At 48.7% G+C, this 18926-nt stretch overlaps 1 protein-coding gene across 2 annotated transcripts in view; it reads right to left on the bottom strand.

Moving 5' to 3' along the window:
* The window catches only part of AXIN1 (axin 1), a gene marked incomplete at its 5' end in the record, with an annotated part of 71884 nt that overhangs the window by 8902 nt on the left and 44056 nt on the right, over window positions 1-18926 (bottom strand). For both annotated transcript variants that reach the window (XM_082312262.1, XM_082312263.1), the window contains 4 exons: window positions 563-739; window positions 3163-3716; window positions 9127-9264; window positions 16382-16478. In XM_082312262.1, the coding sequence (XP_082168388.1) occupies window positions 563-739; window positions 3163-3716; window positions 9127-9264; window positions 16382-16478 (966 nt within the window). The remainder of the gene's footprint in view (window positions 1-562; window positions 740-3162; window positions 3717-9126; window positions 9265-16381; window positions 16479-18926) is intronic.

The following is an 18926-nucleotide window of genomic DNA, read 5'->3' as shown; positions in this document are numbered from 1 at the left end:
GACCAGACTGTGATTAAGGATCCGAGCCTGCAGGAGATCTGCTTGACTCCAGAGAGATTCCTGAGCCAGTCATGTCCTTGGCTCCACTCTAGGCAGGCGAGGCCATCCCAGAGGATGCTCCCAGCAAGCTGAAATGCTGGGCAACCCTGAGCCGTGCTAAACTGCTTATTCAGGACCAATGGCGCCAGTGCAGCAGGTCCAACGGTTCTATCAGCGCCTTGCAGGAGTAACAGGCATTTACATCCAGAAAATGCTTAAAGAAAAAATACTGCCTGCTGTGTGCTGCGTTATCCACCTTGGAACCACAGCAGCAATTTGTGAGATTCCCCTGGGGCTGCAACCTCCCCACCATGGCCACGAGTCATTCTTCAGAAAAAAACTGCCCTTAGAGCCCCCGAACAATCCTCAGTCTCCAAAGGGTCTAAACCGTTGTGCTTGGTGGATTCTTGTCTTCCTGAGATCTCCAGGAACAAGGCAGACTGCTGGACAGCCTAGACACACATGCCTTGTGCAGGGGATGCAATACAACAGTGTGAAGATCCCTCGCTCTGCCAGCCCTTACCCATGGTTTGTTTTCTTATGCCTGCTGATCTCCTTCTCTCCTTCTATGATCCACTGAAGGATCTTCTGGTTTCTCTCCACGTCTTCAGGAGATCCTGGCATCTCATAGCTGGCACCATCACTTTTCCCTGAATCGGTCTTCTTAACATTTCTTTTTGAGAGCAGACTTGCTTTCCCACTGCAAGAACAAAGCTTGAGACATTAGCGCTTTGCCTAAGCCAAACCACCGCAGACTGCGGCAGAGGATGGACAGGTCTGTCTCCAGACATATTCAGCCCTGCTGGGGTCTGGTGCTGCCTGCGGTGCAGACGTGGCCCTGGCTGCCTTCCACAGCCCCCTGGCTCTACCACAGCTCAAACCAACCATGCCGCAGTTGATGCTAAGAGCAAGACCGGCCAGACTTGGGCACAGCAGGCTTCTCCATCCAGCCACCTGCAGGGAAAGGGAGCTTCTCCTCTGGCCAAATGAGCCACAGCAATGTGGCAAAAAGCCCAGCAGATCTCTTGCCACATGAAGGGTTGTGTTAAACCCCTGGCTCTTTGCTCAGAGCAGGAGGTTCATCGTGGTGCTGCAATCCGTGGGCTGCCTCTCCACGCCCAGACCACTGCTCGGAACCTGAGCCCTTCCCATCACCCCCCAGATTCACTCACACCCCAAACTGCCGATTTGCCAAGCCCAGCATTCGCTTCTCACCCTGATTTGAACTAAGGCTTCATATCATGGTGGAAGACCACATCCTAGCTGGGTGGGCTGCCTTCCGCGGGCTCTCGTGCACTGGGAAGCCCAGCCACCTCAAACACCACAGCCAGACGGACACAGGCAGTAGCTGACACTCTGGCTATGCTTACGGCTGCAGCAAAGGCTCCTACAGAAACCCCACCGCTCCTTGCCCACGTCCATGCCCACGTGCCCAGCCGGGTAGCCCCATGCCCATGAGTCCACGCAGAATTCACCTGTGCTGGCCTGTCATTGCTACAGACTGTAATTTCATGGGACCCTCACCATCCTAATCACCCACCTGCTTTACTCCACAGGACCTCCCTACTTCTGCTTCTGCATGTTCACTAACACACACATAGGAAAAATAACCTTAACACCACAGAACAGTAACAGGCCCCTGGACAGCTTTGCTGATTTTGGGGAGAAAAAACCTGGAAAGGGGTTGCTGAAGATCTACAAAGGCAGGGCAGACTGACAACTTCTTCTCTGCTTCTCCCCACATGAGGACTAGTGAGTATCAAATGAAATTCTCCAGCAGCAGCTTCAGTGCAAACAAAAAAAAAGCCTTTTTTCTGCAGGTTGTACTCAACCCCCAGACACAGCCGTGGAGGGCTGGGGGATAGCAGCCCCGCTGTGTTCAACAAGGAGCCAGACAAGCCACTGCAAGTGACTGCTGGTTGCCAAACAAGACCATTCGGATGCAGACTCTTGTCTTGTGAAGCTCCTAACTTGGGGACTGTCAGGAACTGGGAGTTTGTGCCAGAGGAAGGACAGCTCTGAATGTGCCCTCTTATAATTCCCTTAAATATATGCTGTAGTTGGGGCTAGAGAGAAGTCCTGTGTCTAGATGGGGCTTTGGGCTGACACAGCATGGCCATGCTCATGCTCTGTTGAAGCAACAACTCTTTCCCCATAGAAACAGGGCAGATTTAAGTGTTTCTCCCTCCCTGGAGAGCAGTTTGCTTTGGCTGCCTCTGTGCTCTGCCTCCCTCCTACCACCCTGGCAAGCTGGTCCTGCCCACTGCAGACCCAGCCGCTTGCCTTCACTACATATCTCACCTCTGTCACGCTGCAAAGCAACACCCCAAACCCACAGCCTTGGGGAGCCCGCACAGCTCTCCCCTGTGGCCGCTCCATCACCATCCTTTATCCTGGGCAGCCCTGAGCTCTGCTCTCACCTTTGCAGTCATCCAGTAACAGGACTAGCAAAACCCACTGCAGCAGACAAGGAGCTTCGCCCTCTCCCCTCAGCACAGAGGGGATGGAGGAATTCAAATGGCCAAGGGAAGCTGGACAAAAGCCTGTAAGGCAGCAAAATGTCTTTTCTGGGCAGAGGGTCCCCTACCCTGGAGAACGTCCCCTTGGGACACGATGCCACAGCAGCACTGCAGTGTCCATCAGCAAAAGAAAGGAGGCCTTCTGGTGAATGGGTTAGGCCTTGCAACAAGGAGAGCTTTTTTGTCCTCTCATAAACACCTTAAGAGACCGGTTTCTGTTACCCAGACCCCAAGACACTGCCCTATACTTAGCAACTCCTGATGCATGGGGAAGTAGGCCAGCATCTACAACTTCTAAGCACCCCACTGCTTTAAGGAGCAGAAAACCTACTTTATAATCAATGCCATTAAAAATCCTGGTTAGAGGGTGTATTTCAGCACCAGATCGCAGAGATGAAAAGGGGTCTATAGGGGTTATCAGGGGGCATATCTGCTTCTGAAGGGGAAGAGCAGTGGGAGGCCCTCAAACCATGTGCCGGCATAGGCTTTCACAAGAAAATGTGGTTCAGCCACTGTTTCACCGACATGCTACAGCCCGTTTATGAAAGAGCTTCCTAGAGAAGCCACAGCTCTGGGACACCCCTTGGGTGTTACCTTGACTCACCTGTAGCCTAAAGAGTCCATGGGGACAGGGGCCATGCCCAAGTTTTCAGTGTAGTTTCGTGACTTTGTTGCATAGTTATGTGAATCTACATTCCAAGCAAAGCTGTTCTGCACTCGCTGCGTGGCCTCGGCCTCGATCTGCTCTTTTGGTTTCATCACGCTGTGGTGATGGATGTGGTGGTAGACGTGTTTGTGGTGGTATAAGTTAGCTGCATCCAGTTTCATTCCTGATTTTGTTGTGTGCTTGCCATGCCCTGGAGGAATTGTTCCTAGTGTCCCTGACAGCTTTCCTAAGTGGCCGCTTTCCGGGGACCGTGGCTTAGGAGAGTGGCGGCCAGGTCCTGGAGACTGGCAGCCTGGTGTTTTCATCACACGCTGTACGTGTTCATCGAGGATGCTTTCTGGGTTTTCTTCATGGGCATCTCTCATCTGCATCCCAGCGCAGCCCATCTCAGAGTAACGAGGAGCAAAGTGATGAAAGGCTTGGGCAGAAGGCATCTTGTGGCTAATGACCAAGGGACCAGAAGAGATATCTGCATCTTCACCTTCTTCTTCCTGCAAGAAACATGAGGACAATCAGAGAATGACAGCAGAGTGGTGAAAGGGGTTCCTAGTCCCACCTCCCACTCACAGCAGCACTGCTGCCAATCCTTGGGTCAGGCCCGGCTTAGTCCAGCCAGATCTTGAAAACCTTCAAGATGGGGATCCACCACCCCTCTGGAGACCCGTCACAGCCTGTGCCACCCTCCTGCAGAAAATTTCCTAATGCTCAACCCAAGCCTGTGCAGCCTTGCTGCCACCGCACGGAGCTGCTCAGGTCTCTGTACCTGCTTTTTGAGCCACCATTAGCAAGAGTCTCCATGCATTATCCAAGGAGACTGAGGCAACCTCTGACAGGCAGCCCACACATCACAACCTGGGTTTACAGACGCAGCTTTCTGACAAGCGTAACCACTCAATCGGATGTGTGAGTGGGAAGAACCTTACTAAAAAGCTCCCTAGGTGCCCTGACAGTGGTTCTGTAACAACCAGCAGCGGAAACACAACTTACCGCACCGTACCTGCGACCTCCTACGAGCCTTTGGTAAGGCACTGCTTCAAAGCCCATCAGATAAAGCTCAAAGTTACAGGATATGCGGCAAAACAGTTCTCAAGTCAGACGAGACCAGGGGGGGTTTCTCACCCGAATGACTATTTCACAAGGCAAAGCCAACAGTGGGCTTGTAACAGGAGGGAGCAACTGAAGGTCGACAGCAGCATGAATGGTTTTCAAAATCAAACACTGATTTCTCGGGGGCATGCTAAGGCTGGAGTGAAACACTTCACGCAGATAAAGAAACAAGTTGGAACTAACTGCTTGTTCTTGTAGTTCACAACGGTCTAGGACACGCTGTTAGCGACTCTTAAGTCCTTGCCAGGAAGAATAAAACTCCTCTATGCTGACAGCCACAGTTTTGATGCTGACAAACTACTTTATGCTCCAACATAAACTCAGATATTTATGAAGTTTCTTTATTGGAAGTCAGGATTCCTATTTTTTTTAATTACATAAGCAGGATTCCAGTGAGTCCTTTAATCCCGCTCTCTTTTGCTCCTTTAGCACAGTAAAGAAATCAGTTGCAGTACAGGGTATCTCTGCCTTGCCAGATAAATGCGTCTGCTAGAAAACACTGACTCCCATCAGCTTTGCCTGTCAGATGTCATCATCCGTCACTTGCTAACCAGCTTCAAAGTTTCAGCTGCCAACGACACAGCAAGAAAGCAAATAACAGACTTCCTCCCGGTATCACACCTGGGGGTTCAAACCTGAAGCAGGGACAACGCCAGGCTTTGAAAGTGCCAAAGGCGTGGGCACTGCAAGCCTGGGGACGTGACACGATGCCCATGTCTGAAGAGGACACACCACTTTCTAACAAATCGCTTTGAAGAACTTCAGAGGCACCTTTCATCTACAGCCACAATGCTGCAGCCTGCCAGCCGCCATCCCTGGGCGCCTAGCTCAGGGACAAGAAAAGATGAAGCATGTGTTGATTAAATCCTTACCATTGGGGTAAGCATTTATTAGCCGTTTACGATAACCCAATGATGCGCTCAGCACTTGAGACGCTTTTAGGGCTGGTGCCTACTTTTTGGAAAACTCCCTAGGTTTAAACACCAACTAATGTGCAGGGCAAGATCTGACCCTGCTGCAGATCCCTGAGGAACGGCAGGGCATCCTTTCCGCTCAGAGCCCAGAGCTCTGGCAGTGCTGTCACACGGGACCAAGGTGGCATGAGAGCGACAACCCAGGGTGGTCCAGCCAAATGGGTGCCTTGGATTTGGGAAATCCTCTGGCTGCCTGGAACTCCATTTTGCAGATAACTGGGACCTGGTGATTTGCTTTGCTCCAAGACTGAGATCAGGGTGGGCTAAGGGAAGGAGAGGGATGCTCTGGCGCACTCTCAGTTTGCCTTGGCTCAGCTCATCTGTGTCACTGAGCGGGAGATCTGGACCCCAGGCAGGTCCTCAGGCAGGAGCAAGCGCTGCTGGGGTTGGTGGTGTGCACGCAAGCCCTGGGGCAGCTGGCTTCCCACGCCCTAGCACCGGTCTCAGCCTCGCATCAGGTAGGAAAGCCCCAACAGTGAGAAAATGGCAGTTAATGAAGGAATTGGGGTGTCTATCCCAAGCTGCTCTCTCTCCTCGAGCAGGGCAAAGGTTCGAGTCAAGGCTGCAGATACCAATTCTGATGAATCTTTTCACCGTGCTCAGTCCGCAGTGAAAAAAATGACATATGGCACGAGGTCGGGGCAGTCCAAACTGAGATTGTAACGCAGGACTTTGGATACGGCAGAGTCAAGCCATGGCTCAGCCGCATGCACTGATGCATTTCAAGGTGCTCTTTGCCTGAGTTACCAGATTGCGGTCTATGCCTGGCAATGCAACAGCATCCTTCTCTCCCACCCAAACCTGCCCGCACCCAGCTTGCACAAGCCTGCTGCCTAACCTGCATCCCTTTGCCCACTGAGCACCCTCACCCTGCCTGCAGCCGGCACAGGCAGAAGAAAGGGAAGACAAGACAATGACAGGACCAAGGAGGCACAGGCAAGAGGCAATAACTATAGTGTTTTACACCAAAGAAACCCACGGGTCTGGGGAGCAGCCTCCTCCACGGGCTCAGCGTTCCTGGACAGAGGGGTGGCGTGGGCTCCGGAGCAGTGTTTCAGCATCTCACTGCTGCGAGCGGGGCGAAGCTTGGTGGTGTGCGCAGCATCTAGTCCAGCAGGGAAGCCCTGGGTGCCATAACCACTAGATGGTGCTTTGTTGACATAATATTGTCAGAAACCTCTTCCATCAGCTCCCAAAGGCAGCAGCAGTTAGAGAGATGCAGGCTTCAACTTTGCTGACTGCCTGCTGAGATATTTTTACTCTCCAGCAAGGCTGGGGGTGCCCTTCCCTTTGAATTAGGAGGCTGAGATCTGCACTGACGAGCTACGGGCAAGCGATACCTTGCTGCAAACCTCCTCCTCTGCCTTCTTCCAGTCCCACGCATCAGGCTGCTGCTGTTCGGTCAGGCAAAATAGCTCACCTAACCAGGAGTGCGTTTTCCATCATCATGCAAATGACTTCCCTCTCTAGTTAGGTGATGCTTTACATTCAAATAGCAAGAATCTCAGCAGTGGCTTTCCTTCTCCTGGCTTATTTTCAATTCGCTCAGTTCAGACAGAGGGATCTGTATGATACGATACTGATCTGTATGACACAATACTGCAGCTTCCATGCATGGACGTGAGGCTGAAATGGCTCAAAAAGTAATAAGAGAACGTGCATATCCTCTAATCCTCTCCCACGTCGCTCAGAATAATTAATGAATTCAGAGTTTGTTTTTTTTGAAAAACAGAAATATTAACAGTCTTTTCAGTAAAAGGCGTTTGGCTTTAAATCAGATGCCTCTTCTTGATGTTACTGCATGATGTGGCTTTGAAAGGGAAACTGCAGGCAGCCTAGTATGGGGGAGAAAAATTCTTTTTTCGTAGCTTTTGCAAAATATTTCCAGCTTCTCTGCTAAGCTGATAACTGCCTAGTGTGACTAACGCTTGTGGTTTTCCCTGTGTGGCTGTTCAGTGAGCTGTGCAGACCTGGCAAGAGGTTACCCTGTAGTCCTGGTGTTCAGGTCATAGAAAAAAGCCCTGTGATCTATCAGGATTCAAGCTCTCCTCTTGCTGATACCAGCAGCTCCTGCACCTTAAGTGCTGACCTAAAAAAGCTACAATTGCTTACTCTGAGTTTTTCCTGAATGGCTAATGCCAGATGCCAGCCAGTCAATGAAATATATTCTGGAGACAGCAAAGAGTTTTAATATATAGCATTAGTGGGAGTCCTGGGCTTAAAAATAGATTAAGTCACACAAAAATGTGTTTAAACAGACTTAAATTTATTCTCTGGCACATAGGTATTTGCTGATTTTATGGTATTGCTACTGGCAGCTTCTTCAAGGAGGCAGAGGGCTGGGATAATGTAGTCTGGTACAGGTGGGGGCTGCAAAGGAGCCACGGGAGGGGGAGGAGGAAGAGTGCTCTAGGACTGTGCTAGCAGAAAATGCTGCCGGTTACATTGGCTTTGTCTAGAAAGCAGTAAGTACCAGACAGGAAAACAGAGCAATTCCAGAAGGACAGGAATCCAATCACAAAATAGCACCTCGCTGGCCTTTCCTGGCTGGATGCTGGATGCAGAGGTGCAGGAGTTTGCTGGACAACGCTTGGAGCTGGAGGGAACCTTACAGATCCTTCTGCCTTCCTCACTTCTCTACATTTGAAATTCAGATGTGATTTAAAGCGAATACTACAACCTACAGCTCTTTCCGGTTTAAAGAGCTACTAGATGAACATTTAAAAATATTCTAATGGGGCTGAAGGGTCTGCCCTGGAGCCCCAGAGGCTCAGCTTCTCTGAAAGCACAGAGCTAGCCAAGACAGGCACCAATACCTCTGCTTTAAGGGAGAGCTGCGGGTTAGTAAGCACAGAGCCTTTGCCTCAGGGCCATGGCAGCTATTAACTGCAGAGACCCACAATTTCTTCACATAGGGCTGTAGTTATACTGACATTGGTGATGTTCAGTAACACTGTGGTGTCCTCTGAAAACTCTCCTGTATCCCCAGCACAAGATGTATAGGTACCCATGAGATGCAGTATCTCAGAAGAAAAGATACAGTGTGAATACTGCTGAACAGGTAATACTAGATGACCAGTACCTCATTCTCTCCCTTTTGGAGCTTGTTGTGGAGCTGAAGGCCTTGCACGCTTCCCTTGGTTCATCTACCAAGTACTCCAGCAGTACCAGGGCTCACAGCACGCAGTGCCATGGGCTGGGTTTCCCCAGCCACCCATGTGGAGTCAGTGCGTTTCTCTGCCCAGGAGAGGGTTTTTGGATACTAAATCTGATCAGTTCCAAATTTTCTAGGGATGTGCTAGGCACTGATGGGCAGAACCCTCTTGGTTGTGGTAGAAATGGCCTGATAGCAGACACAAACACCTCCAGGCATAACATCACCTGCCATCTGGTTACCATTTGTGGGGGAAACAGAGATTATGCAAAACCTCACAGGGGAAGGCAAACCCCTGTTACCTATCCCCATCCTCACAGGGAAGGGACTGCTCACAAAGCCAGGAGAGCGAGGGTGCCAAAGAAGATGATGGAGAGCATTCACAGCCCCTAAATGGTGGCAGAAGTGGGCACTGCTGTGCCATAGCTGGTATCTTACAGCAGGGAGGGAGTGCTGGAGCTCACAGAGCCCTGCATGGATGGGGGAACAGTACCGTGGAAGCTCCTGGGCCAACGGGAGCCTCCAGGAGCCCCCGTGCAAATGATGACCATGGCTGTTGGAGCAGGGAAGAGGCCACCCCAGTTGCTTCCACAGCAGCTGAAAGCTCCCTGTGGTGTACAGTACGCAGACTCCCATGCTGGTAGAGGAGGCAAGGAGGTTACTAACCGCTCGAACGCGTTTAAGGCGCTCCTCTAATTTCTCCTCTGCTTCACGTTCCTTTTGTACTTCCTCCAAACGATTGATCAGTTCTGCAGCAAACTTCTCTGGTTCAACGTGGATATCCTTTGGCATTCGGTATGTACGCTGGAGGAAAAATACACCAGGGGTTAGCAAAAGATGCATAAAAAAGTCACACATTTATTTTGGAGACTTCAATAACTGGAAATGCCAGTCGTTCCAGTGGGGAGTTGAGGGGGGACAGGCTGGCAGACACAGAGATGCAGCCTAGGACCAAGGGGCTGGAAGTTGAGCCACCACCACGAGCTCCCCAGCTGGCACCAGCTCCGCACACCACCCCACATAAGGGAAAGGTTTTCTGGAGCCACAATTCAACAAGCTCTTTCAGCACCAAACCCCACTTTGGGATGGATGTGCTTGCTTTTCTCCCAATGTACACATGGTTAACAGAAATATCCTGGTCTCAAAGGGTGAGAAAAGGACATACGGACACACCTCTCAAAAATCATGCTGATAGTAGTGATGTTTTCTCTTTGATAGAAAGGAGGGCTCTTACGCACACTTATTCAGCTTACCCCAGGTGGATCAGTGTATACTGGTCAATCTCTGCAAATCTAGCCCATAGCCACAGAAGGGAGTGGAAATCCTGTCTCCTCCAACACATCTAACTTCCCTCCGTCTTCTGCTACAACCCAGCGCAGCCACAAAAGGCCACGGTTCCCACAAAGCGTCCTCTCTTACTAGAGTATCCTGCAGGATTGCATCTCGGCTCTTCAGAGCCATGCAATGATTCCCTGCTTGCTTTATCAAGACAGCAACCTTACAAGTGCAGATACCATTCTTCTGCTTGCTCTGGGTGAACAAATGAATATTTATGGAAGTTCAAGGGCATTTTCAATTCCTTATGTTGAGCTACTTTGTCCCTAAATTTCTGAGCTCTGGATAAGAAGTTTGCCTACTGAAGTATGAAGCTATCAGCCGCTGTATTTTTCCCCTCATTTTTATCCCTTCTGCATTATTTTGTTAAAATAGTAGAAAAAATAAAATGACATAGCAGAGATAGATAAAAATTTAATTTGGAGGAAAAGTATATGGAAAATTCAACAACACAAGAATACAACCTGCATTCAAATATTTCAACACCAACATGAGAGAAATATACACTCTATGGGACCAGAGATAAAATTAAATGTGAAGACATGAGATAGTTCATAGCAAAAGAACAAATGCAGCACCAGAAGCAGACATCGAGCTTGAAATCTTTAAAGGAGGATGAGAGACCACCAAAATTTATCCCAGACCAGCCAAAAGATCAATGCGGAAGACTAAAATAATGCTTTGCCTCAAAACCTGACAAAAGTATGCAAATCATATTGGTTTTTCTCTCTCTGCCAGCTGCCAAGTGGAAGGCAGGGGAAGAAAAACAGAAGCAGTAAGTATCCTGCTGATGGCACAGAGAAGCTGAAGACATCTTTTATGACACCCAAGCTGGGTTGCAGAGGTCTCAGTTAAAGCACCGCTCATTTTGTTCACCAAGAGCAAGACCCAGCCAGCCCTGCCAGCAAATCTCAATTCCAGTGCTCACTGCTGTCGCCTTCTCTTCCATGCTGGATGGTGCTGGGCTGCAGCACCCCTGGGAAAGTCTGCAGATACGATGTGGCTTTGCAGGCAAAAGGACTGCCTGCGCTAGCACTTGCTTTCGGTGACAAGCAGAGGGACTGACAGCTCCACCTGAAGCTGTCCCAGGCAGGACAGACCCATCTGAGCTGGGAACAGACAACCCCAGACAACCACCCCCTTCATCCAGGGATGCAGCCGCTGGAGAGGGCATAACACGTGTGGGCTACGAGGTGGCTCCCACCCTGGGATAACGAAGTCTTTGCTGCCACCAGGACCTCCAGCCCTGAAAATCAATGGCCTGTATTAAAAAGAAACACCACAGAGCAAGATTTTCATCAACAAAAATGACATTTAGTCTTGAAATATTGGCACAAAGGCTGAAGTGGCATGCTTTGTCTCAGCGCCTGGACCTTGTATTGTGCAGAAATGGGCCCCAGACATGCTCTATCATGGGGAAAGACATGGCAGAGCTGGTCCCTGCTCTGTTACTCTCTGGGGAGCTTCTAGGATCCAAGTGATGTTTCCCCATTCCCCCCACGTAGCCCAGGGGAGCACTTCTGGCTAAGGGACTCTGCTTTCATCAAAAACCTCAAACCCATGACCACCACCATCCATCTCATGAGGCAGCACCAGCGATTCCCAAGGAGGGAAATTTCTCTCTTGCCTGACAAGTCACAACCCGTCAGGTGATGTGTTCACTCCCTCCTGCCACCTCAGACATGCCAACTCTCCCTGTGGTTGTTTATACGACGGCAGCACCAAGCCCTGCTCCGTTAGAAACTTAATGAGCCTAATGAGAGGCAGCTCGGCACTTAGCAGTTAGTCTTGGGTCTCCCTGTTGGAGATACTGCAGTGGCTTCCATAGAAAAGCAGAACCAGGAAAGAATTTCCCTTTATTTTCATAGCCTTTGATGCAATGCATCATCCCAAACCAAAGTCTTTCCCGAGCCCCCATCAGCAGTGGGTGCAAATGTTGAAGTTTGCTAACCTGCGTCTTCAAGTCCTGTCAAAATAAGGTGGTTCCCTCCAGGCCCAGCAATGCCTGAGGACCACAGCTCTGTCTTTAATGAGGATCTGAAGACATTCAGGGTCACTGCTGTATCCAGGGAACTCGAGATAAGACGAATTTGGTCTTTTACAACTTCAGCATGTTTATCCACAGTCTCTCAAAGTCTGGAGGTGACTGAAGCTCAACTACAGAAATGAAAATAATCAAACCCAAGAATCTTTAGGATAAACTCGTTTTCCTCTCTCTTTGATAAACTGCTGCATCTGCAAAACCCAGTGCCCCATCCTTGGAGCTCTCCACTGAGCACAACAGCTTGCAGAGGTCCTCAGCAGCCTATTCGAGGGTGCAAGATGCCATCCCCTCTGTGATGCCATCTCTGCAAGGGTCTCCCTGACCATCCAAGTTCAATGCAACTGAAATAAACCTCACTTCACCCCACGGGTACCACTTGCACATGCCCTATGCTGTCCTGGCAGGTACCTGTAATGGTAACTCACAGAAAGCCGGCAAGCAGGATGATGCTTGAATATTGCCATGGGTCTGACTTTATTCCTAGCTCAAAGGATGAGCTACACAGACTTCCCCCAAAGTAAGAGTATTGCAGAATAATGAATGCAAATTCCCTGTGCTGAAATAATACAGATAACTGCTGAGGGCTCTCTCTATGTCCCTGGACAGCAAACATGGACTGCATTGACCTGGTTCAAAAGGCTTAAGACAACAAAGTGTTTGAAACTTTTATCAAATGACGGGCCTGACTTTGGAAGGGAGACAAGCTTCATCAAAAACCAGCCAGGCTGAGCCTGTGCCTGGAGGAGGATCCTTCAGGGCCTCAGGATTTTGAACCTGCCCCCAGCTTCCCATGGGCATACAGTGCCCTACCAAGGGAGTCATAAATAAGCTGTTTATTATTCTGAAATCAGAACGGCTCCAAATGCTTTTGTTCCCAGTAAAGGGTGCAGCACTCTCCAAGAGCTTGCTGGCTTTGGAGGATCCAGCCCTCCAGTCTGGACCAGAATGAGATCTCTGGCCATTCTGGGTCAATAATTCAGAAAGGAAGCGCTTAATTTTAAAGAATCGTTTTATCTACAGCTGTTTTATCTAATGTTTTATTTAATTATCTATCTACTTTTATTTAATGACACTAGTTCAGACAGGTCTGTCCAGAACCAAACCATGCTGAGTTGGGGAGTTTGCAGAGAACAACGGATGGGAAGCTGAATGCCAGATGGGTTGGTAAGAAAGAAATTGCTTGAACTGGCCTGGGTGGAGCAATCTTTCCTGATGGGAAATGGCTGATGGGAAAAAATGGCTGATGGGAATTCTGAGCAGGTTCCCAACTTGCAGGAGCAGAAAGTTCATATAGCTGTAGTTACACAGCATGAGACCAGCGCTCCAGCTGTACACTCCTCGCTTCTACAGCATAGCAGAGTAGTCACTCAAAATCTTCTGTTCCACTCAAGAACGCTATGGAAGCCACCTCTGCCCAGAGGACATTGTTCTGGGAAGTTCAGCAATCAGCGTGACGCACTCTGCCGCTGCTTCTACTTTTTTAATTTGCACACGGGAATAGTGTAAAGAGCTGCAGCTTCCTCGATTGTGGGGGAGGACAGGAGAGCTCCCACCTGATGATCAAACAACAGCAAGAACATCACAAAATGGCTTCTTTATGCAGTTAAACAAACAAAAAAAGGAATCCCAAGTTTTAATGCTTGAGGTTGGATTTTTCTGAATTTGCTGGGAAAAAGGAGCATCTCCCATCCTCTCCTGGGAATGGATGAATGCCAGAGCTGGGGTAAGTACAGTGCAATAGCACAGGCATGGCCCTGCGTTCTCTGGGCTTTCACCCTTCCTTTGGGAACTTGCTTGCTCTTTCCTTCCTTGGTGCTCCAAGACTCTGCTCAAATCCAAGAGAGACGTGGAAGACCACATGAAAAGCAACACTCACCTGTTGTGTAACGGGTTCCTGCGAGAGGCACAAAACAAAGGTCTCGTTGCTTGCTAGAGACCTTCACCCACTGCATTCCTGGGCCAAGCGCCATTTCACAAAACGCAACTTTTCCCAACTTAGAGCACTGGTGAGTTTGTAAGCGTGGAATATGCAGAACACAGCCATGCACGCACCAAGATCTCCTGCTGCAGAGCAGGGCATCCTACATAGCCAGAACATGCCTTCGTTATTTGGAGGCAGCACAGCTGTTGAAATTAGCGGGCAGCCTCCTATGAACATATAATCAGTACAGTTTATAGCTTCTGGACCTAACTAAAAGTGCTGTTATTAAAAACAATAGAAGTTCTTTCACAATGTTGCATAGTAGCCCCATAACTCATCTGTAAGGGAACAGTAAGGTCTCTAAAGGACTTCTGAAATGACTTTTCGGAAGTAGGAGGTTCTCTGCTATCACTAGGAAAACATGCCATGCATTCTGAAAGCACTATCAGCATGGACTCTGGCTACAGTGGTTAGATATAAGTCCATAAAGACCTTCACTCAAAGGTTGCAATTTAGTCATTGCTACACGTTTAAAAGCACGCTAACCACCAGGTCCAGGCGGCTGATGGAGACTGCTTTAGCTACAGGCTGCAAGATACCCTAACCACTGGCTTTGGAAAGCAACACTTGAAGAAACATTTGCATGGCTCCTTGCTAATTGGGGAAGTTTAATTCAATAAGCGTGCAGTTAGAGGTGATTTTAAAAGACTAACTTTATAACATTTCACACTGGTGTTGTCAAAACATATTGTCTAATTACCTTCTCCTTTCTTGGCTGATTGATAAGTGAGGGCAGAGCAGTGCCTCTCTGAAGTCAATGCCAATTCTGTGTCAGTAATTGGCTGGCAGGAGGTGCCAGAGTGTCTGAACTAAACTTTTATTCCCTAGAGAAAGTCTAGAACTAACTCGACTTCTCAGTTCTCTCCTCCCATATAAATAGGCATCAAGATGCCTTTTTCCCTGGGACTTAAAATTACAGTGCAGAATCTAATAGGAATAGCGGATGTTTCACAGAAAAATCCTTGTGAAGCGTCTGTGTGTAGTTTAGGAGGAATATGTAATTCTAAAAGACTGTGTAGATAAGTAGGAGAATATAACAATTTATAAGCAGCAGGTGGCCAATTTAAACCTTGTTTTTTTCCCCCCCTTTTTTAAACTGGCTTCCAAAAAGGTCGATAAAATTTAATGCTAAGTAAAACTAATTAGCCTGCAAGGAACTGCTGCTGGAATGACACTTATTCAGTTCAACAAAAGAAATGTTTGGCAGATGGAAATTCGTTAAAGCAGAGCTCACTATACATATTTAATGCTCCATACTCTGAGTTTATAACCTGCAGTTCATCGAGGCATTGCCAGTGCACACGATCAACAGAAAGCCACTATTATTTTTATCCAAAAGGTAAAGCCACTGACAAGCTTTGAAGCCAGAGAATATTCACTCGGTAGTTCCCACTGTTGGGGAACAGCAACAACAACAACAACAAAAAATAAAGGCCAAGCTTTCAAACTTCAACTCTAACAAAGCCATGCTTACAGTAAAAACAGCATCAAGTGAAATAAAAAGGCACCCAGCCAGCCTTTTCAACAGCGACCACACTGTGAAAGCAACTGTGTGAAAAGAGAGGTGACTGAGCAAGGATGGCTAGTGAGCGTCTGCAGCCAGGGCTTTTATTGTCAACCCAGTGATCAAAGCACAGGAGACCCTCTTAAATCTAAGGAAAATAATCTAATTTAAAAGGCAAAACAAAGAGTGGTGCTTTTTTTTTTTTTAAATCAGATTAAAACAAGGGTGTATTTCTGCTGGTATTGTGCTGTTTTGAGCAGGCAGGATGAGAACAGCTGCATCAAGTTTGAAGGCACTTCTGGAAAAAGCAGATGGAGTTTTTTTTCTCCCTATTTGATTTGAGCTGGAGTCCAGCTGTCCAAAGGGGAAAGAAGCACCTTTATTCCCTGCTAGATATTAAATGTCACCTGTAACTTCTCACAGAAAGAAAATAATAATAAGCAGAGCTGCAGATGATGCTGCAGAGCCCTGGCAGGTATGTTTATTTTCCAAAGCTGTTTGCTTACCTGGAGCAACCGGGAAGACAGTATCAGACAAATGAAATACTTATGCCTGCACCTTCTTTGCTCTCCTGCCTCGTACCCAAAGGCAGGCTTTGCTACATCCTTGAGAACAGGTTACAGCTCCCTTTGGCTGCCCAGTGAAGAAATACCACTCAGGACAGTTGCATTTCTCCCCAGCTGACCTTGGCTGAGAGCTACATCAGCTTCCATGTCCAATGGCCTCCTACACCTTCCACAAACCCCTCCGCCTCACCTGAGGGCACGTAACCTGCTTGCAGGTAGATGCCAGCCAGCGCTTCCATTCTCATCCAGGGAAAACAACTGGCTACTGACTGAATGGTTAAGAAAAATTATGCGTTTTGGGCAGTCCTGGATGATGAGTTTGGCAGAAGGCTACCGAGCCCTTTCTTAGATAGTGTATTTCCATCTTAAAACATCCCCCAAATGAATACAGCGCTAAGGGTGGTTAAACTCCAGCAAGCAGAGCAACTATACGCTAGAGATCTCACATATTTTGCATATTTACCTCTGGGGAAGGACACAGTGCTACTTACAGGAATGTGAGGTAGTGGCACACGTCCATTTGCTTTGGCACTTTCTTGCATCTCTCGGCGATGCTGCTTTCGGAGTCTGTACGGCGGGATCCCATCTCTGCCGGAATAAAACAACAACATGCCCCGCTTTAGTGCCTTTCTCTGATACATTACATTCATTTAACCCTCGCCACCGCAGAGTGGCAGGTAGGAAACCCCTTTGCATTTGAGAAAGGCTTTGCACATCCAGGGCGAGCGCAGCAGAGCAAGAAGAATCTGTGCAGGTATCGATGCTTGCCCAGGTCCCCACACCAGCAACGCTCTGGGACTGGGTGCCGGGGGGACTTACATGGCATCTGCTGGGAGCAGAGCGAGGCAGGGCTCCTGAGACTGCTGCCCTAGGCAGAGGGCAGGGAGAAGGACTTGGACTGCATCCTGGTACCTTTTATAGTTGGTTGCTTTCTATAAAAGAGCCTGTAATGTACAGAGTAAACCACAGGGCAGGCTGGGAGGGGGAGGAGGAGGAGGAGTGGGAGCTCAGTGAACATCTATACCAAGGGGAACTCAGTTGGGGAACAAGGTATATATTTTTAAGAGAGTGCGACAACTTCTCAAATGGCTTATCAAAGAGAAGGGGTAGGCTCTGCTGCTCTTAAAATGATCTCTAGCTTAGTATGAAATTATGGGCTTGATACTGGAGTTACTGTGTGGAAGAACCTAGCCCTCGCCCCAGAGGAGGCTGGACGAGGTTAGGAAGCGATGCCATGGGCAGCGACACCCAACTGAACCACCTCTGCTCTGGTTTGTGCCCTTGCTCAAAAAGCTGGTGATGGAGGTCTCTGCAGAGGAAGGAGACAGTGGTGGCAATGATCCTTGGTCCTGACAGACTGGGAGCCGGGTCCGTGGCTCTGCTCTGCCGAGCGGCACGCAGCCCGTCTGTAAAGACAGCGGCCTGGGTGCACGTGGGTCCCCATGACGGGGGTTCAGGGGGGTCAGAGCCACCAGGCTTCGCTAAGCACCCCTAATGGCGAAGCATCACCGGCTGAGTATGACTTCAGGCGAAGAAAGGAAACACATTTTTATTCTCACCGTTGCGACCACCCTGCTTACACCTGGGGACGAGGAGAAGGCGAGCAAGTGGAGCCCAGTTACAAGATAAGGACACAGGCCCATCTCCTGGTGACACCAGCCTATTTTGAGAAAAATCGACGAATGCAAAAACAAACACCAGCCTGAAGCTTGGCAATTTGGAGCTTTCCTTTTTTATTTTACACATTTCCCTGATTCAGTAAAAGTAACCACCTGGGAACGCCACGCATTGGCACAGAAATGGGTGGAAATGAATGGAGGGATTTGGTTTCTCCGAAGTACCAAATAACTTCCATGCACACGTGCTGTCTCCTTCCAACCCTTCACCACTCCGAGCAGTGCCAACGAGCCAGTCCCAACGCATCTCACGACGACAAGATGTTTGCACAAGCCAAATGTACTTAGCACCTACCCCTCTCCCCAACTGCCAAGCACAGCTGCCTCTCGAGAACATAAACCAAACAGTTTAACCCGCAGATTTTTAAAGTCAAGATGCCATTTGGCAAGGGAAACACAATTTACTGCAGTGTTTTGCCTGCAAACCTCCCAAGTTACAAGCACCAGCCTGTGCAAGGATGGTCACCATCACCTCTCTTTCCCATTTTCACTGTGCCCGCTACCTTGCTGGCTCCCTGGAAATGTGGGTGCAGGCAGAATCGCCACCAAATTACATCAGAAGAATGCAATTTCATGCAGCAACCCAGGCATTCAAAATTAAACACCATTAAAATAAAATAAAACCCATGATTAATGACAAGTGCTTTTTAGTAGGAAGACAAATGAGAGAACAGAAAATTAGCCAGGCTAATTACAGCTCTGGCTAGTGGCTGCAGGTAACGCGGGAGGAGGAAGAGCGTGTCAGGGAGCATCACCTCCGCTGCGCCCGGCAGTGACACGTTAGGGGAGCAGAGCAATTTCCCCAAGCGTTGCTATACCGACAGGCGATTACGATAGCTTTCATTAGGTGGCTTTATTTTCTTTAATGACGATCTTCCATTTGAAAAATAACTTAAAGAGTCACAACAGTTAAAGAGTTTCGTCGCATCACGACGCGCCTTTTTCCAGACTGGGTGGCAACAAAACAACTGGAAATTTTTACAGGGGGAAAAAAAAATCTGGGGGATTGTTTTAGCTATCGCTGGTTGGCATCAATAACCAATATTTCAGCTTAGTCACCGCACAAAACCCGGGCGCCAGAACACAACTCGCACGCTAAAGCCGCCCGGCCATTCGCGGGAAAAGCGGCATTATATTAGAAGGTGCAATTTTTCTTTCTTTCTCTCTCTCTCTCTCTCTCTTTTTTTTTTTTTTTTAATTCTCCCCAGCAGCAGTCCCAGCGGAAAGAGCGACTTTTGTTCCCAGCACAGTAGCGAAAGGCTGATAATGGCCTCTAATCTATCCGGCTTCAAACACATGTTCAGCCCCGCTGTGCTGCCTTTGATGTCATTTTAACTAGATTCCCCAATGCCACCTCTGA

This window comes from Platalea leucorodia (genome assembly GCF_965183815.1).
Source record: "Platalea leucorodia genome assembly, chromosome: 5".
NCBI lineage: Eukaryota > Metazoa > Chordata > Aves > Pelecaniformes > Threskiornithidae > Platalea > Platalea leucorodia.
Note: the sequence above shows the minus strand (reverse complement) of the source record. Positions and strands in the feature narration are given on the sequence as shown.